Source organism: Natator depressus, chromosome 18, assembly GCF_965152275.1.
Source record: "Natator depressus isolate rNatDep1 chromosome 18, rNatDep2.hap1, whole genome shotgun sequence".
NCBI classification, from domain to species: domain Eukaryota; kingdom Metazoa; phylum Chordata; order Testudines; family Cheloniidae; genus Natator; species Natator depressus.
The window spans coordinates 1,601,093-1,620,982 of NC_134251.1; the positions used below are offsets into that span (position 1 = coordinate 1,601,093).

At 64.3% G+C, this 19,890-nt stretch overlaps 1 protein-coding gene across 1 annotated transcript in view; it reads right to left on the reverse strand.

Moving 5' to 3' along the window:
• HSPG2 (heparan sulfate proteoglycan 2) overlaps positions 1-19,890 on the reverse strand; it is a 192,298-nt gene that overhangs the window by 115,588 nt on the left and 56,820 nt on the right. Inside the window, exons 13-33 of the mRNA XM_074933957.1 lie at positions 19,649-19,793; positions 18,712-18,863; positions 18,159-18,305; positions 17,273-17,436; positions 16,592-16,771; positions 15,686-15,882; positions 14,436-14,583; positions 13,927-14,054; positions 13,709-13,795; positions 13,293-13,351; positions 12,558-12,625; positions 10,359-10,499; positions 9,247-9,423; positions 8,504-8,683; positions 7,978-8,096; positions 6,946-7,057; positions 5,502-5,615; positions 3,927-4,054; positions 3,689-3,775; positions 2,230-2,279; positions 1,159-1,247 (exon numbers count right to left, since the gene is read on the reverse strand). Of these exons, the coding sequence (XP_074790058.1) occupies positions 1,159-1,247; positions 2,230-2,279; positions 3,689-3,775; positions 3,927-4,054; positions 5,502-5,615; positions 6,946-7,057; positions 7,978-8,096; positions 8,504-8,683; positions 9,247-9,423; positions 10,359-10,499; positions 12,558-12,625; positions 13,293-13,351; positions 13,709-13,795; positions 13,927-14,054; positions 14,436-14,583; positions 15,686-15,882; positions 16,592-16,771; positions 17,273-17,436; positions 18,159-18,305; positions 18,712-18,863; positions 19,649-19,793 (2,672 nt within the window). The remainder of the gene's footprint in view (positions 1-1,158; positions 1,248-2,229; positions 2,280-3,688; positions 3,776-3,926; positions 4,055-5,501; positions 5,616-6,945; positions 7,058-7,977; positions 8,097-8,503; positions 8,684-9,246; positions 9,424-10,358; positions 10,500-12,557; positions 12,626-13,292; positions 13,352-13,708; positions 13,796-13,926; positions 14,055-14,435; positions 14,584-15,685; positions 15,883-16,591; positions 16,772-17,272; positions 17,437-18,158; positions 18,306-18,711; positions 18,864-19,648; positions 19,794-19,890) is intronic.

The following is a 19,890-nucleotide window of genomic DNA, read 5'->3' on the forward strand; positions in this document are numbered from 1 at the left end:
TTTGTATGTCCTCTATGTGTGCCTCAGTTTCCCCTATATTTCGCATGGCTACACAGAGGGAAGGAAGGGCTCTCAGGGCAGGCTGCAACACAGGTAGGAGTGTTGCCAGGCTGAACGAGCTGGGCTGGGTCATTAAAAAAAAATTGGCCAAGGCCAATTCCACATCAGTGGAGTATGCGAGAAGCCAATGGCCAACCCAATCCCAGAACATTGACACCTAGGAACCAATGGTGCAGGGGAGATGGATTTCCCCACCTCTCTGCAGAGGAGCTAAGCAACAGCTGGAGAACAAAGGACTGGAGAGGTGTGAGGTGGTGACGAGAGGTGCCTGCTGGAAGGAGTTGGGGCTCTCATGGAGATCTCACCAAGGAGGCCCGGCAGAGAGAGACAGACGGAGCCTGAACAGTGGGCTCACTGTTCCCCTGGCCGGGCTCTGGGCTGACCAGGACGGGCTGTGCTTTCACTTTCAGTTCTCTGGGCTAACCTGGGAACTTCCTCTGCTGGGCTCCAGCTGCCGCATAAACCCGACTGTTGTGACAGTGCTGGGTGAGTGTCGCCGCAAGCGCTGGGTGAGGGGCGTTAATCCCTGCACAGCGCAGGTCTCCACCGGGAGTCTGGCTCAGTGGGCCTCGCTGCCCAGAGCTCACAGTGTGAAGCAGGGGGGCTGGAGCCCCAGAAGTCCCGTCTAGGAGGTGGCCAGGCAGCGGGCCCTACCCTGGAGGAAGAGTGAGGCCCCTGGGGGTCCAGCCCACTGAACGGTTCCCCCTAGAGACTGTTCCAAAGCTGGGTCTGTAGCACCGAGCCTGTGGATCCGTGACAGTGGGGTCTAGTGGTTAGAACAGTGAGGACTCCTGGGTCTAGGAGGGGAGTGGGGAAGAGATTAGGGCGGGGGGCTTGGCCCAGGACTCCTGGGTTCTTATCCCAGCTCCACCAGTATTGCGTCTCTCTGGCTCAGTTCACCTTGCATTAGAGCAGTGGCTGGGAGCATCAGCCTGTGGCCCCGAGAGCCCCCCCTCGCACAAGCGCCAGGGCTGGCAATGGGGGAGGAATGGAGCTAGGTCCCCAGATGGGTCCCTGACAGGGCTGTGGGGGAGTCCCCACACATGGCAGAGGAGCTTCCCTGTCACGAACGTGCAAGCATGGAGCTATTCCCCTCACCTTACACTGGCACTGTCTGCTGGCATCACACTGCCTGCTCACGCTGCCTTGTGGGTCACAGCTGCAGTTTCTGTTGGGCTTGTGGGACTCTACAGCAATGAGGCAGAAGAGAAGAGCTGTTACTCCTGAGCCCGGGCACCTGGGGGCCAAGTGATGGAGGGGCTCCGAGCCCAGTACCCTCGAGAATCACAGAATCATAGAATATCAGGGTTGGAAGGGACCTCAGGAGGTCATCTAGTCCAAGCCCCTGCCCAGAGCAGGACCAATCCCCAACTAAATCATTCCAGCCAGGGCTTTGTCAAGCCTGACCTTAAAAACTTCTAGGGAAGGAGATTCCACCACCTCCCTAGGGAACGCATTCCAGTGTTTCACCACCCTCCTAGTGAAAAAGTTTTTCCTAATATCCACCCTAAACCTCCCCCACTGCAACTTGAGACCATTGCTCCTCGTTCTGTCATCTGCTACCACTGAGAACAGCCGAGCTCCATCCTCTTTGGAACCCCCTTTCAGGTAGTTGAAAGCAGCTATCAAATTCCCCCTCATTCTTCTCCTCTGCAGACTAAACAATCCCAGTTCCCTCAGCCTCTCCTCATAAGTCACGTGCTCCGGTCCCCTAATAATTTTTGTTGCCCTCCGCTGGACTCTCTCCAGTTTTTCCACATCCTTCTTGTAGTGTGGGGCCCAAAACTGGACACAGGACTGCAAATGAGGCCTCACCAATGTCGAATAGAGAGGAACAATGGGTAACTGCCAATGGGTAACGAGCTCCATGGGTAACCACCAGGTCTGCCCTGCCCACAGGGATGGGGCATCAGAATGCGGGATGGGCTCCCCCAGGCTGGGGCTCCTTCATTCTCCCCCACAATTGGACCCCCAGGGGAGCCCCTCTCCAGGCACCGGGCCCCGTCACCCTGAGGGCACTGCATGGGTTTGGCTGCTGGACGCTGGGGATTTTGCATGACTCATTGGGGCCCCTTCCTTCCTGGCAGCCCTGGCACCAGGCCCTGAACCCCAGTCTCACCCCAGGGACCCCCCCCAGAATCAGCTGCCACTCACTTCCATGGCACTCACCTCTGCAGGGCTGTCCCAGGCTGGGATTCCCCAAGTAGCCAGGAGCACACCTGGGGGAAAAGGGAAGCGACCTCCTGGTCACAAGGGGAGCAGTCTTCGGCCCACCAAACCTCAGCTGCTCCTTCCCCTTACAGCCCCCCCCATTCCCCGACCCCGCACCCACAGCCCTGCACCTCCACCTTCCACCAGCCGCACCCCCAACACCCATACCCCACAGCCCCCTCACTCACAGCCCCACCCCCTCACACAGCCCCACCCTCCACACCCATACCCCACAGCCCCCGAACCTACAACCCCACCCCCCATTTCCCCACACAGCCCCCTCACCCACAGCCCCACCCCCCGACACCTATACCTCACAGCCCCACCCCCATTTCCCCACACAGCCCCCACAACCATAGCCCCATCCCCTCACACAGCCCCACCCCCCACACCCATACCCCACAGCCCCCTCACCCACAGCCCCACCCCCTCACACAGCCCCACCCCCCACACCCATACCCCACAGCCCCCTCACTTACAGCCCCACCCCCTTTTCCCCACACAGCTGCACCCCCCACCCACATACCGCCTCCTCAATCACTGCCCCACCCCCTCACACAGACGCACCTCCCACACCTATACCCCACATAGCCCCCACAGCCCCACCCCCATCCTCCCACACAGCTGCAGACCCCACCCCACATACTGCCCCCTCACCCACAGCCCTACCCCACATCCCCTAACACAGCCACCCATGCCCCCACACTCCCACCTCTCACCCCTCATCCACAGTCCTGTATCTGCACCTCCCACACAGCCACACACCTCCACACCCAGACCTCACAGCCCCTCACCCTCCCGGCCCCCCAACTCTGGTTTGGCTCTTTGTATCTCTGCTGCCCTCCTGCTGCTCCCAGCCTGGAGTCGGGTGCCCTGAGCTCTGCATCTGGCCCTATTCCCCCACAACACGAGTGGCTCTTGCTGGCCTGACGGGGGTTACTAGTCCCCCAGGGGAAGAATCAGGCCCCCAGAGCGTTCAGTGGCCGGTTACTGGGCAGGAGCACAGGGAGCCCTGGCCTCAGTACTAGGCTGGAGGAGCTTCCTTCCCAGCTGAGCCCCCAGCCCCACAGTCCTTAACTAACCCCAGAGCCCTGGCACCTCACACCTGGGCAGCAGCCACAGACAGCCCCACGGCTAGGCTCCAAGACCCATTCGACTCTGCAGGAGACAGGCTGTGCTAGGCTAGCTGGGCTTAGAGCGGTTCCCTTCTCCAAGTGTCCGAGCCAGGGAGCCTTGCTGGGGCTTCCAGAGCAGTGACCTACACTGGCATTCAGGGTCACCCCTGGCACCATGCAGTCAGTGCTGCTTCCACAGCCCCAGACCCCCAGGGCAGGCACAGACTGGCACTCGGGTGAACCAAACAGGGCACACGGGCCCTGTGCGGCATCTGGGCAGGGACAGATTGGCACCCCCCTACCTCTGGCACTGGCGTCCCACGTAGCCCGTGGTGCAGGCATTACAAGTGGGCTGTCCGTCCGTGTCCAGGAAGCAGGTTTTCGTAGCCCTGAGAGGAGGATGAAGAAGAGTCATGCCCAGCCCAGCCCTGCCTCAGCCTTGCCCACCCCAAGGACTGACAGACAGACAGGACGACACAAGACATGGAGTGAGCAGAAACCCCCTGAGGTGGGACTGCCCCAGGCTGTCAGGGGACGTACTGGCTGGTGGCATATGGCCTGTGGCATGGGCAGGGCTGGCAGTCTGCTGGGGTCCCTCGTCGGGCATCGCCATAGTAGCCTGACTTGCAGCGTTCGCACCTGGTGCCCTCGGTGTTGTCCTGGCAGTTCTGAGAAGGAAAGAGAAGGAATCTATACATATAAAATGATGGGGTGTAAATTAGCTGTTACCACTCAAGAAAGAGATCTTGAGGTCAGTGTGGAGAGTTCTCTGAAAACATCCACTCAATGTGCAGCAGCAGCCAAAAAAGCGAACAGAATGCTGGGAATCATTAAAAAAGGGATAGATAATAAGACAGAAAATATCGTGTTGCCTCTGTATAAATCCCTGTTACGCCCACATCTTGAATACTGCGGGCAGATGTGGTGGCCCCATCTCAAAAAAGATACATTGGGATTGGAAAAGGTTCAGAAAAGGGCAACAGAAATGATTAGGGGTATGGAACAGCTTCCATATGAGGAGAGATTGGGACTTTTTAGCTTGGAAAAGAGATGACTAATGGGGGATATGATAGAGGTCTATAAAATCATGACTGGTGTGGAGAAAGTGAATAAGGAAGTGTTATTTACTCCTTCTCATAACACAAGAACTAGGGGTCATCAAATGAAATTAATAGGCAGCAGGTACAAAACAAATAAAAGGAAGTATTTCTTCACACAACGCACAGTCAACCTGTGGAACTCCTTGCCAGAGGATGTTGTGAAGGCCAAGACTATAACAGGGTTCAAAAAAGAACTCGATAAATTCATGAAAGATAGGTCCATCAATGGCTATGAGTCAGGATGGGCAGGGAAGATGTCCCTAGCCTCTGTTAGCCAGAAGCTGGGAATGGGCGACAGGGGATGGATCACTTGATGATGACCTGTTCTGTTCACTCCCTCTGGGGCACCTGGCACTGGCCAATGTCGGAAGACAAGATACTGGGCTGGATGGACCTTTGGTCCGACCCAGTAGGGCCATTCTTATGTTCTCATCCCTTATAGCCAGGTCCTGCCAGCACACCATGATGTCCCCTCACTCTCACTGCAGCCTGGCACCTGCCCAGGAACCTGAAGCCCCAGATACCCACAAGATGCTGCACAGGTCACTGGCATCCACTGCCTGTCCCACGCCAGCCTCATCCCCCAGAGCCAGGGAGCTCACAGAGGGTACCTGAGGGGAGCTGGCTGGCATGGCTCTGGGCACAGGCCCTCTGCTCCAAGCCCACCAGAAACCCCTAGGAGCAGCCAGGCCAGGACAGAGCGCAGGATGCTGCCCACTGGAGGAACCTGTAGGAGCTGGCTTGGCTAGGGGCCAGGCAGGGCCGGGTGACGTTGGCAGAGCCTGCTATTTCCTGCCCATCCCCCAAGGTCCCACAAGGCAAGGGTAGATCTCTGCTGTGTCGGGCACTCAGGGCTTGAACCCCTGGCACCTGGCCCTAGCCACCCGCAGCAGCAGGAGGTGCTGAGATTTCTGTGCCCAGAATCACATGGCAGGGGACATCCCTGCTGAATCACAGACCCTCCCCACACAGGACAGCAGTGTCAGCCATGGGCGGCTCACGGGGCAGGGCTCACCTGGCAGTCTCCTGTCTCGGCATCACACTCGGCCGAGTGCCCGCTGCAGTCGCAGCGCTCGCAGGTACCCAGGTAGAGGCCGCTGGTGGTGCGAGCATAGCCCACGTCGCAGTCCTTGTGGGAGAGAACAGAGCCAGTGGGTTCCTAAATCCACCCTCCCCCAGCGGCCAGGCAGGGCTGGGACCTTCCCCCAGCGGCCAGGCAGGGCTGGGACCCTCCCCCGGCGCCAGGCAGGGCTGGGACCCTCCCCCGGCGCCAGGCAGGGCTGGGATCTTCCCCCAGCGGCCAGGCAGGGCTGGGACCCTCCCCCGGCGGCCAGGCAGGGCTGGGACCTTCCCCCGGCGGCCAGGCAGGGCTGGGACCCTCCCTCGGCGCCAGGCAGGGCTGGGACCCTCCCCCGGCACCACGCAGGGCTGGGACCCTCCCCCGGCACCACGCAGGGCTGGGACCCTCCCCCAGCGCCACGCAGGGCTGGGACCTTCCCCCGGTGCCACGCAGGGCTGGGAACTTCCCCCGGTGCCACGCAGGGCTGGGACCCTCCCCCAACCGCCAGGCAGGGCTGGGACCCTCCCCCAACCGCCAGGCAGGGCTGGGACCCTCCCCCAACCGCCAGGCAGGGCTGGGACCCTCCCCCGGCGCCACGCAGGGCTGGGACCTTCCCCTGGTGCCACGCAGGGCTGGGACCCTCCCCCAACCGCCAGGCAGGGCTGGGACCCTCCCCCGGCGCCAGGCAGGGCTGGGACCTTCCCTCGGTGCCACGCAGGGCTGGGACCTTCCCCCGGTGCCACGCAGGGCTGGGACCTTCCCTCGGTGCCACGCAGGGCTGGGACCCTCCTCCGGCGCCAGGCAGGGCTGGGACCCTCCCCCGGTGCCACGCAGGGCTGGGATCTTCCCCTGGTGCCAGACAGGGTATGCTGCTCCCAGACCTCTCCACCAGCTCAGGCCACGGCCACCCTCCGGGTCTCCCAGGGAACTTTGTCCTTTGGACTCTGTGCTCAGAATGGCCGGGAGGCTGCAGCTGTTCTTGCTGCAACACCGCCCTGCACCTGCCCCGCCCCCGGAGTCAGCGCCGCACACAGCAGCAGTGAGGTCAGCCTGACACAGGGATCAGACTGATTTAGCATGAGCCTATTGAACCTGAGGTGACATAGAGCCTCCCCAACACTGGGACCGCTCCCTGCCCCCCTGTACGCCGGTGAGGGCCCCGTTGCTGCCCAGCCCTGGCACCGGCAGGACACCAGCCCCTCCAGCTGGGCTGCCCAGCAGCTGGAGAGAGGAGCCGTGGGCTTGCGCTCCACAGCTGCCATCTAGCGCCAGGCAGTGTCGTCTCTGGCCCCTGCTGCATGGCCCCCAATGCTGCGGAGAAGGCTGCCCCCCAGCCAGAGCGGATGCTGCTGCCCTGTGCGCTGGGTGGGGCTCCTGCCTACTCCAGGGGCAGACTCACCTGGCAGGAAGGGCCACGATAGCCAGGGGGACAGGTGCACTCCTCCACCTCCACCGCCTGCTCCAGGCCCGTGGCATGGGGCACGGCCACGTCCATGTGGATGTTGGAGAGCCTGGGAGACAAGAGGCCAGGAGGGAGCTCAGTGTCTGCAGAGAGACAGGCTTGGGCCAGGCTGCCTGGGCACAGCCAGGTCCCGGCCCCGGCCGAGGTCTCCCAAGGGTCACAGCCAGACTCCACAGGATCCCGGGTGAGGCAGCGAGATCAGTGAGGGTCACCCTCCATCCTGGAGCCTCTGTGCGTGGGCAGTTGTGTCCCAGGCCCATCTGAGGGAGCCGAGGAGGGAGTCTCCCATGCCTATCTGTCCCGGCAGAGGGGACGCACCTCTGCCTTTCAGAGGGGTACAGAGCAGCTTCAGAAGGGAGGTCCCTGGAGCAACCCATGCTGCAGGCGGAGGCAGCTACCATGGCTGAATTCAAAGCAGCCTCTCTCCTGCTGTCCCAGCGCACTGCCCTCTGGCACGCTGGATCCAGGAACAGCCTCCAACCCCCAGATCAGCTGGGCTCCACGCCACTGCCAAGAATGGTCTCCCCCGAGGCTCTGCCAGGGTCAAGGGCAGGATGGCGTCAGGGAGCAAGAACGGGGGGAGCCCAAAACCAGCAGAGAGCTACACGGGCACTGAGAGATGCAGGTGAGTTTGCGCTCTGGTGCGGCGGGCGTGTCTGTGAGGCTGGGGTGGGGGTGCGTGTGTGGTGTGCGCACACTTGTGTTTGTGGCATGTCCATGTGCACGGGTGTGGTGCACGTGTGGTGTGTGTGTGGTGCGCGCATGCGTGCAGTGCGTGTGATGCACAGGTATGGGCTGGGGAGCGGTCGTAGCTGGCACCGTCTCTCAGCCCAGCAGACTGGCCCCTTCCCCAAAGAACAGGCACAGCTGGGACACCAGCAAAGACAGCTTCTCCTCTGCTCCGAGCCCCTGCTGCCCCTCGCCAGGCTGGAGCCCGAAGCCAGGGCCGGTCCCCGGCGCCTGCGTTACCTGCTCTCTGCTGGCCTGTCCATGTACGATGCCCGGATCATGAAGAGGTCGATATCGGCCAGCGCCATCAACAGGTGCTCCCTCGTGGCATCCTGCCCGTCAGCCCGGCGCCAGGCTCGCTAGGGAGGGCAGAGCAAGCGCCAGGGTGACCAACCGTCTTGCCACCCAAAGTGCCACCCATGCCAGCCCCGCTCCCCGCACACAGGCCACCGCAGGCTGGAGCTCGGGGCGCTCTAGCTGTCGCTGCCAGCAGCGGAGCAGGGGATTCTGGGTACTTTATAGCGTGGCATGTCCCCAAGCAGCAGCCATACGCGCCCCCACCCGCAGGGGCCACGGGCCAGTCAGTGGGCAGAAGTCACTGGGGAGTGAGGGCAGGGCGCCCCGGCAGGTACCCCCGGGTTAGCCCTGGGCCCCTGGACACTGGCTCTGTGACACTCAGGAGCTGGGGGGCGAGGGGGTCCCATCCCACTCCCTGGGGACGGAGCTCCTGCAGGGGGTGCTCTGCGGGGGCCGGCTGCGCTCTCACCTCTCGGAAGGGGACAGTGAGGCGGGTGGGGGTCCCCAGCAGGGGGCCAGCCTCGGTGAAGTGCTCCAGGAAGATGCCGTTGCCACGCAGAAGCACGTCGGGCTGGCTGGGCAGGGGGTGGGCGCCGGGCGCCGCGCTGTGCGTAACCGTGTAGTGCAGCTCCCCGCCGTACGAGGTCACCTGCGCGGGGCAGCGCCTCTCAGCCAGACTGACGGACATGGCCTGGCCCCGCCCACCGCCTCCCTTCTCCCGTCGCCTAGCCCCGCCCACAGCCTCCGTCGCCCCGCCTTTCAGCCCCGCCCACAGCCACCCCCACGCACCCCCCAGCCCCCAGCCAGAGCCTCCCCTGCCCCGCCCAATGCCCACAGCCTCCCGACCCACCGCCCTGCCATGCCCAGAGCCACCCCCACCCCACAGCCTGGCCCCGCCCACAGCCGCCCCCGCCCAAACAGCCTCCCCCACCCCCAGCCCCCTCAGCCTCCCCGTCCCACCATCTGGCCCTGCCCCCACCCTCCTCCATCCCACTGCCCTACCCTGCCCAAAGCCTCCCCAGTCCCACCATCTGGCCCCACGCATAGCCTCCCCCACTCCATCCCTTTGCTCACCCCCCGAAGCACCCGCCCTCCCCCTGCCCCCACCCTTCCCCAGCACCACGGGGCACCGGGGCCTGGCAATGCTGCCAGCCCAGCCTGCCATGAGGGTGGCCGTGTCAGCTATGGGCACCGTGGAACGGAGGGGGGCACCTTGTCTCCCTTGAAGCGGTCGGGCAGCACCCAGTAGTAGACATCGCGGGGCAGGGAGTGGAAGGCGGAAAAGGCCAACTCGGCATGGCTCGGGAAGCGGATGCCCTCGCTGACCGTGCGGGTATTGGCCAGGTTGGCCAGGCTGAAGTGCTCCTGTTCACCGTCCATGGCCCGCACCTGCAACACAAACATTGTTAGCTGGTGGCCCGACGCCGGGAACAGGACACCTGGGTTCTCCTGCGCCTCACTGCCCTCTTGGGGGTTCCATCTCTGCCATGGGGTGAGCCCACTGATCTGCATCAAGGACACGGGGGGCAGGCCAGCGAACGGCTCTGCCTGCTGGCAGCGCTTGACACGGGCAAATCTATGGGCCCCGGTGAAGGTTAGCTGATGGGGCCGTGCCCCTGCCCGGTGGGGCTCTCTGCCTGGGGAGACACTGCCTGCGGGCAGTACCTGCCTGGTATGGCTCTCTGGCTGGGGAGGCGCTGCCCGCAGCAGGTACCTGCCCGCTGGGGCTCTCTGGGTGGGGAGGTGCTCTGTGCTCCTGTCGACTAATAAACCTTCTGTTTTCCCGGCTGGCTGAGAGTCACGGCTGACTGCGGAGTTGGGAGGCAGGACCCTCTGGCTTCCCCAGGACCCCGCCTGGGCGGACTCACTGTGGGAAGTGCACGATGGGGCAGGGGACGCTGAATGCTCCGAAGTCAGACCCAGGAAGGTGGAAGCTGTGGAAGCTTCTTGCCCTGCAGACAGGCTGCTCCCAGAGAGGAGGCTCCCCCAGAGTCCTGACTGGCTTTGAATGGAGTAGTTCCAGAGCATCGCCCGGGGACTCCGGGACAGGGGGTCTCTGGGGGGAGGCCCTGCCTGCAGGCGGTACCTGCCCTGAGGGGGTCTCTGGGGGGAGGCCCTGCCTGCAGGCGGTACCTGCCCTGAGGGGGTCTCCGGGGGGGAGGCCCTGCCTGCGGGCGCTACCTGCCCTGAGGGGGTCTCCGGGGGGGGAGGCGCTGCCTGCGGGCGGTACCTGCCCTGAGGGGGTCTCTGGGGGGAGGCCCTGCCTGCGGGCGGTACCTGCCCTGAGGGGGTCTCTGGGGGGAGGCCCTGCCTGCGGGCGGTACCTGCTCTCTATTCCAGGAGGAGCTGGCGCACTGCCGGGACACCCCCATGCAGAAGCACTTCAGGCAGCCGTCGGGGTTCTGGTCGCTCAGGTAGAAGGCTCCAGGCGTGCACTCGTTGCAGAGACGCCCCACCACATTGGGCTGCAGAAGAGACGGAGGGATGGCACCGAGAGATGCGGGCAGGCTGGGCACGCAGCAGGGCTGCTCCCACTGCACCCCCACCCACGCTGCCCCAGCCTGGCAGGGCCAGGGGCTCCTGCGTGCTCCGGGGCACTGGTCTGGCTCCAATACAGCCCATCCTCCAGGGATCCGACCGATCTAGTGTTGGCCTGGGCCTCTGGCAAGGGGCCCCCACTGCTCTCAGGTGGGCACAGCACCCACAAGTCCTGGCGCTGAGTGCCAAGGGCCCTAGGGAGCGCTGTGTCTGTCTGGGAACCCTGGAGCATGGAGGAGGGGGCATGCTAGTGGTACTAGCCTGTGCCGCTCCAGGCCGCAGGCTGCAGGGCACAGCTGGGCGGTTGAAGGCGAGCTGCGGAGATGGCAGAGCTGGCCACCGTCTGCCAGGCAGCTGTCCAGCACAATGGCTGGGGAGGGTCATTGTACTTGGGCTGGGCCACAGCCTCCAAGCGGGCACTGGGGGTCCCCTCCTCTCCCTCCCTGACTCCGGGGAACAGATACGCCCCTGCAGCACCCCCAGAATGGATGAAGCCCCTGGCATGGAGCCAGCAGAGGGCACACAGGAGTGGCCGGGGCCAGGCCCTGAGCCTACGGGAGGGCGTGGTGCAGGAGCCCTGGGGGCTCCGAATGCAGCTGTCTGCCCCAAACCTCTCAGTGCATCCCCCAGCCCCCAGGCAGGCCCTGCCCGACAGCCCAGAAGGCAGGACCCAAGTACTCGTTTCTGCTTTTTGCTTCTGCTGTTCAAATCCCTGTCGCCACCATGTGCTCCCCAGGCCAGCGGGGTCGCATTGCACTGCAAAGCACAGCACCGCACCGCGCAGCGCTGGGCCACACGGCACCACGCAGCGCTGGGCCACACTGCACCGCACCGCACTGCGCTGTGCCACACCGCACCACGCAGCGCTGGGCCACACTGCACTGCACCGCACCGCACTGCGCTGTGCCACACGGCACCACGCAGCGCTGGGCCACACTGCACCGCACCGCACTGCGCTGTGCCACACGGCACCACGCAGCGCTGGGCCACACTGCACCGCACCGCACTGCGCTGTGCCACACCGCACCACGCAGCGCTGGGCCACACTGCACTGCACCGCACCGCACTGCGCTGTGCCACACCGCACCACGCAGCGCTGGGCCACACTGCACCGCACCGCACTGCGCTGTGCCACACCGCACCACGCAGCGCTGGGCCACACTGCACCGCACCGCACTGCGCTGTGCCACACCGCACCACGCAGCGCTGGGCCACACTGCACTGCACCGCACCGCACTGCGCTGTGCCACACGGCACCACGCAGCGCTGGGCCACACTGCACCGCACCGCACTGCGCTGTGCCACACGGCACCACGCAGCGCTGGGCCACACTGCACCGCACCGCACTGCGCTGTGCCACACCGCACCACGCAGCGCTGGGCCACACTGCACTGCACCGCACCGCACTGCGCTGTGCCACACCGCACCACGCAGCGCTGGGCCACACTGCACCGCACCGCACTGCGCTGTGCCACACCGCACCACGCAGCGCTGGGCCACACTGCACCGCACCGCACTGCGCTGTGCCACACCGCACCACGCAGCGCTGGGCCACACTGCACCGCACTGCACAGCATCGCGCTGGGCCACACAGCACCACACAGCGCTGGGCCACACTGCACTGCACCGCACCGCACAACACCAAACCACACCGCACCATATTAAATTGTACCATGCAACGCCACACCTCACCACACTGTACTTCACTGCACCAGACCATAGAGTATCACACTGTACTGCACCGTATCGCACCACACAGCACGGCATCACACTACACTGCACTGCAAGACACCGCAAACCATGAAACTGCATAGCCCTGTACTGCACTGTACTGTACCATACTAAACCATATTGCACCGCGCCACACCACCCGTACTGCACTGCACCAGACCATCGAGTATTGCACTGTACCATGCCGTACTGCACCACAGGGCACCGTGCAGCACCACACCGCACAGCACCGCACCGCACAGCACCGTACCTACCTTACAGCGGCAGGAGCCTCCTGTGGAGTCACTGCTCCCCCGCTTGTCACACTTCATGAACTCCTGGGCTGGGGAAGCAGAAGGGTTTGCAGCCAGTCAGACACTCACCCAACCTCCAACCCACTCGTCTCCCGCTACCACGCCGTGGGGCAGCCCTGGCTGCTTGGCACTGGCTGGTCTCTGTGCAGCCAGGGGCACCGCAGCGGGATGGGGCCACGGCACTATTCAGCAGCTGCAGTGCCCATCGCGCCCTGGGGTGTTCTGGGTCCAGATAAGATCATGAGGGGATGGAGTAAGGGAGCTGGGTATCGCCAGCAGGGGCTCCCTCAAGGGTCACAGTGATTCTGTCCTGCCCCACTGATGGCTCCCAAACACAAGGCTCAAGGCTATGGCGTAGGGGTCTCGGTACGCATGGCTCAGGAGCCAGGCACGGCAGGGCCCAGTTTGGGGGCTCCCCCAAGGGCAACATGATGTTTGCAGAGACCCTGCCCAGAGAAAAGATCCAGACTGTCGATCTCCTCATTGAGGGGCTGGACACGACCCTAGGGATGGCTGTGGATCCCCAGCAGAGCCCACAGCACCCCCAGGAAGGCTCCAGGCACAGCCCCTGCCTGAGGCGAGGGACGAGGCTGAGGTCTCTCTCCCGGGATGCCAATGAGCAGAGCAGGGAATGAGACCAGCGCAGTGCCAAGGTCCGGGGGCACTTACTGGCAGAGGGCACATGGGGGTACTCACCGGTTGTCACACACCTCCCGCCCGGCTGCATGGGGTTCCCTTCGTAGCCACGGGCACAGCTACAGGGGAATTGAGAGAGATGCCAGGTCAGACAGGCCCGCCTGGAGCAATGCCATGGATGTCCCCTCTATAGGGCAGGTTCCCTGACCCCCGACTTCCCAGAGGGCACCCATCCATCTCCCACTGCGGGAGAGCTCTCAGAGTGTCCTGTTCCCCATGGGCTCCCCCGGTCCATGCCAACCCCTGCCCTTCTCCCTCCCATGGAGCCAGTGCCATCCCTGCTGCCCATCCCCCCGCACACCAGGCCCAGCAGGCCCCCTCAGCTTACCCCTCCCTGCAGCCTTCCCCATCTAGGAGAACGCCCCAGTGCCCTGGGCAAACATCCCCCCTGCTCCCCCAGTGCCTCAGGGACCCACCTCTCACAGCGCCGCCCCGTGTACCCCGGGGCACAGTCATCGCACGTGGCCTGCCCGTCTGTGTCCAGGAAGCACGTGTTGGAGAACCTGCAGGCAGCAAAGTGGAGACGGTTAGCGCCCTGCGTGCCCCCGGAGAGCACGGAGCCAGGCACAGAGCAGCCCAGCCATGGGGCACCCATGCCCTGCGAGCCACGGGGCGGTGCGCTCCCAGCACTCACCTGCGCGCGGAGTCAGTGTAGGGGCAGGGGCAGGCCCGGCAGGCCGTGGTGTTGCCCCTGGTGGCATCTCCGAAGAAGCCAGGTTTGCACTTGTTACACTGAGGCCCCTCTGTGTTGTGCTGGCAGTTCTGGGGGAGGGAGGAGGTGGGTCGTTGAGGCTCCAGGAAGCTGCAAGGGGCACGGTGCCCGCAGCAGGCAACGCCACCCGCACTGTGCAGCACCGCACCCTGAACAAGGGAGCACAGGCCCGCTCCCCACAGTGACTCCCCTCTGCGCTCAGATGCCCCAGCATGCACTGGACTGGGCATGTCATGGGTGGCACTGACCATCCACGGTCTACCTGGCATTGCCCCGGGAATAGGTCCAGCCAGCACATGCCCTAGAGGAGAGCGCCCAGGAGTGGGCGATGCACAGAGTCCCGCTCCATCCCGCTTGGTGTCTGCCCCTCCCCTCCCGTCACTAGGGGAGGCCAGGTTGTAGCCAGGCAGTAACCAGGCCCTGTTCCTTACCAGACAGTAGCCGAAGACCCGGTCACAGGAGCTGGAGTGCCCGTGGCAGTTGCAGCCGGAGCAGGTGCCGAGGTAGGGGCCCTCGGGTACCCGCTCAAAGCGGGCATCGCACCTCTCGCAGGACAGGCCCAGGTAGCCGATGGGGCACCTGGAAGGAAGCAGGAGGAGCTGGCCGCAGGGAGTGGGACAGTCCCAGGCTACGGAAAACCCAGGGCTCAGCTGACGTTCCCCTTGGAGATCCGGCAGGCCCAGGGTGCTGCATCCCATCTGGGATGGAGCCTGAGCCAGGACAGAGCACAGGGGGTGATGGCGGCAACAGACAGGTCTCCACAGTGGGGGAGGGGAGCCAGCCGGCGTGGTCCCCTCCCCACTCACTAGGGGCTGGGGAGAGCAGGCTGGTCCTTGGGGTGAACAGAGGGCTCCCCTGCCAGAAAGACAGCTGTAGCCTGCTCCCTGCAGCTCCAGCGGGGCCCATGGATCATGCCCTGGGGCAGTTGCCCTTCCTTAGTTCGGGACTGGGATGCTCCAGAGCTGAGGGTCCAGCACAGTCCCCAGTGCTTCCCCACAGCACCCTCCTGCTTCCCCGCAGCGCCCTCCTGCTTTTTCGCAGCACTCTTCCCGATTTAGTTGGGGTTGGTCCTGCTTTGAGCAGGGGGTTGGACTAGATGACCTCCTGAGGTCCCTTCCAACCCTGATATTCTATGATTCTGTGACTCCCTGAAGGGCCCTCCTGCTTACTCGTTGAGCCATGGCACACAAGGGGGACCCATGGCACATAGGGGGGACCCGCAGCAGATGCTGGGGAACTGCGTCAGGCCCTGGGGGACCCACAGCACGTACTGGGAAACCCCTGGCACACAGTGGGTACCCATGGCATGCAGGGCAGACCCGCATCAGGCACTGGGGGATCCGCATCAGGTACTGGGGGGACCTGCAGCATGCAGGGGGGACCCGCGTCAGCCACTGGGGTACCCATGGCACGCAGGGGGTACCCATGGCAGGCACTGGGGGATCCACAGCACGCGGGGGTCCCGCAGCACAGCAGCAGGGGCCCAGCCCTGTCACAAGGAAGCATGCCGAGTTTGGGCCCCGGCCTTGTTGCAGCAACGGTACGTCCCGGCTACACAGTGCCCAGAGGGAAGAGAGACACCAGCCAGCCCACGGCTCCTTGAGCCCAGAATGTTGGGGCCCTGAGCTTCCTAGGAAGCAGGAGACTCCCCCACCCAAGCCGGGCAGTTTCCTGATGGCACCTGCACTCCTCGACGCCCTGCGCCATGCCCTGGCTAGTGAGCTCCATGGTGGTGATGTCCATGGCGATGTCGCTCAGCCCTACGCTCGCCATCTTGTTGTCGTAGACCGTCTGCACCAGGATGCTCTCCAGGTTCTGCAGGGCCAGGAGCAGCGTCTCTCGGCTCACCGGGGCACCCGACTCATGCTGCCAGTTCTCCTGGGAAAGGCCCAGGGGAGGGACAATGTCGCATTTGCCCCCCGAGTGCATGCCGGGAACGCAGGGCAATATGGACCGGGGGAGGGGCATCCCAGCACTGCACTCAGAGGACCAGGCACACAGCAGCTCCAGATGCCCGTTCATGGCTCTGACAACCACACTGGATGCAACCTACCATGTCCGCATACCTCTTCCCCAGTGACTGGAGAGCAAGGGAATCCCCTGGCATGTGTTCCTGGCAATAAGGGGCCAGGAAGGAGCTGGTGGAGAAAGCCAAGGCAAACTTTGTTTCTCCTGAGGGCATCATGCCCAGTGCGGGACAGCCTAGCTAAGGAGCTCAGGACAAGTGGCGGGTCTCAGCATCCCGTCTCCTTCACCCCAGCTTCCCGCTGCCTTTGCCTGCCCTGGAGCTGCCAACAGGCGTCCAAGGGGCAGTTGGTGAGCCACAGAATGAGCCTCGGTCGCCCAGCCGGGCCTCCCTCCCGCCGCTGCAAGGGGCCAGCCGGGCATGGCAGGGTCAGCCGGCGTGAGCAGCAGATCAGCACCCACCGCACGGTGCAAGAGCCCTACTGGAAGCCAAGTGAGTGGGCTGAACGCCACCCCAACACATGCTCATCGGCTCGGGCAGCTGAGAGAGCATGCTGCCAGGGACGGAGGCCCCCAGCCCTCCCTGGGCACGTGGGGCCAGCTGCCTCTCCAGCAGACCCACCTCTGTGAAATGAATCTGGCGCTGGTTGATGACCGATGGCTGGGTGGGCACCTGCACCCGGTAGATGAGCTTCTGCCCATTCCCCACAATCAACACGCTGGACTTCTGCACGGGCTCCGACTGGCCGCGCGCTAGTCCATAGCGCACCTGGAAGCTGAGGTACCCGCCGTAGGAGTCCACCTGCAACCAGTGAGAGAGCTCAGGTCAGCGTGCAGCCGGGAGCTGGCAGCCCCAGGGGAGTCCTGCAAGCCCTGCAAAGAACCCAGAGATGGTCCCTCCACCTGCCAGCCCCTCCCTCGCCCTCCACAGGGCCTCAGGCCACCATGGCGCCCTCCGTGTGTAGCCAGCCAGCAGGGGCCACTCCTGGGGCATGGGCAGGTACAGCCAGAGCCCTCGCCCCTGTTCTAACCCCACGTGAGGCTGCTGCTGGCTGCGTGTCTGGAAGGGTCCCTCTGTTCTCCAACACCAGCCAGGCCGCAAAGTCGCCAGGCCCCTGGGGACGCGGCACTGGGCTGCCATGCGCAGTGGCACCGTTCCTGCCCCAGAGTCCCCCAGCAGAGCAGGCACTTCCCTGTGCCCTAGACGGTGCCAGCGGAGGGATGGGCTACTCCACTTGCCACCTCCCCTCCCAGGCTGCTGTCCCCTCCCCACCCAAGGGTCTGCCCAGTCCCGGCCCTTCACCTTGTTGCCCAGGAATTGGCTAGGCAATGTCCAGAAGGAGTTCTGTGCCAGAAACCTCCTGGACAGGTCCACGAGCTGGAACTCCTGCAGGGCGGGGTCGATCTGGAGCTGTGTGGAGGAGAGGGGCAGCGTCCCCAGCTGCGCTGGCGTTGTCACATTCACCCCTGGCCAGGAGGAGGAAAGGCTTAGCGCCCCCTGCTCCCAGCACAGCGCTCACCCACACAGAAAGGGGCAGGGCTGCATGGGGAGACGGCTGCTGCGAGGGGCCCCGCAACAAGACCTGCTGCCCTCCCTCAAGCCCTCCTGTGCCCCCAGAGCTGAGCTGTGGCTGATGAGACCCCTCTGGTCTGGCTGCCAGAGTGAGTCTGTGGAATAGCTCTGCATTTGTCCTTGGCCCATCACAAGGGCACCTGCTACACAAGCCAGGAACCAGAGTGGGGCCTGATTGGCCAGGAGTCAGCTTAGAGGAAACTCTCCAGCCACAAGGGCCCTACCAACCCCTCCACCCCAGCCCTGTCTGCAGCCAGCCACTCTGGAGTCCATTCCACTAACTGCTAGTTAACCTGCTTTCCAAGCTGGGCAGCCAACCTAAGCCGCCCTTCCAAGGCCCACGCCAGCCCTCCCAGGCCAGTCTGTGCAGCAGCAGGGGGCCGCAGCCCTCAGCACCACGCCTGAGGCTAGGCCAACTCGGTGGGCTCACACCCCTGGCGGGGGGGCATTCCTCCCAGGGAGACGTGCTTCCCAGCTGGGAAACCACAGCCAGACTCTCGCCCTGGCAAAGCCACAGGGCAGTAACCATGGCCCAGAGAGCAAGAGGGCATGTTGCATGGCAGGGCCCGGCTAGTATTGGCAGCTGTATCGGCAGTTACCCTTCCCGGCCCCTCACCCTTGAAGTCCTCAGGCGTGTCAAAGCGCAGGCGGATCTTGTCCCGGTAGCGGCTGGTGCCTTGGCAAGCCGTGGTGATGCCAAAGCAGAAGCAGGCCAGGCATTTGGAGGTACCTTCAACATGGAAGTGTCCTTCGGGGCAGGGACCTGCCGGGAAACGAGGGAGACCACGATAGGCCCTGGTGCCCTGGGGGCACAGAGCGGACCTGGCTGCACGTCCCTGCCGGTGCCACAGCGCCCCACGCGGGAATAGGGCAGGGCAGGCAGGTGCCATGGAAGCCATGGTGGGGGTGACGGAACCGTCACTGACCAGGAACCTCCGGCCCCACCTGGGAAATTTCTCACCCAGGTGAGCCCCAGACGCCAGTCGGCTCCCCATTCCCGCCCGTCCTGCTTCCCCATCCAGGCTCAACTCCCCCTTCCCCAGGGGCTGCGAGGCCACAGCTGGGGAGGTCACAGACCAGTGAACCAAGCCCCCAGGCCCTGCGCTCACTGGCCAGGTCTGAGGCTGGCAGAGCTCGCAGGGAGGGCGGGTCTTGGGCCCCAGACTCACCACGCTGGGGCGTGAGGCTCAGCACACCATCGGGGATCCCGAATACCATGCCCCGGGCATTGATGGCTTCACAGGTGTAGGCCCCCTGGTCGGCCTCCTTCACGTCCCGGATGGTCAGCATCCCGTGGCCGTTCTCGCTGCTTATGGACACTCTGGGGAGGGGAGGAAGGGCAGTGCCCACAAGTCCCAATGGAGGGAGCCCTGGCAAAAGGGTCCCATGTGCTGCAGAGCCCCTCACACCAACCTCGGAGGGAGCCCTGGCAAAAGGGTCCCATGTGCTGCAGAGCCCCTCACACCAACCTCCCATTGCATTTCCACTGCAATGCCCCTCTCCCACTGCAGAGCCCCCCACATGCTGCAGAGCCCCTCATGCCAACCCACCACTGCACCACCACTGCAGAGCCCCTCACACCAATCCCCACTGTGACTCCATTGCAATGCAAGACTCCACTGTGACTCCCCCACTGCAGAGCTCCTACTCGACTGCAGAACCCCCCATGAGCTGCAGAGCCCCTCCTCCACTGCTGAGCTCCCACACGCACTGCAGAGCCCCTCACACCAAATACCACTGCACCTTCACTGCAACACCCCCTCCCACTGCAGAGCCCCTCATGCCAACCCAACCTGCATAGCCCCTCCCCCCAGAAGAGCCCCCCACATGCTGCAGAGCCCCTCATGCCAACCCCCACTGCACCTCCACTGCAGAGCCCCTCCCCCACTGCAGAGACCCTCACATTAATCCCCACTGTGACTCCACTGCAATGCCCTTTCTCCACGGCAGAGCCCACACACACTGCAGAGCCCCTCATGCCAACTCCCCCACTGCATTCCCCCTGCAACACCCCTCCCCCACTGCAGAGCCCACACACACTGCAGAGCCCTCTTCTGAAACCACATTCCCCGCTCCCTGGGGTGTCCAGGGCCACCCCCAGCCTACCTCCTGTTGGCAGGGATGTGCCCCCAGTTGAGTCTCCAGGTGATGATGGGGGTGGGCACACCGACGGCCACACAGCGGAAGCGCACTGTCTGCCCAGGGGTGGCTTGCACGGACTCCTCGGGGGGCGTGATGACTTGTGGCGGTGCTAGGGGGAGGAACCAGGTGAGGCAGGCGGGCGTCCCCCACCCCAGGCCTAGGCTGCCCCACAGCAGCTCCAAGGGGAGGGCTCCCCCACCCCTCCT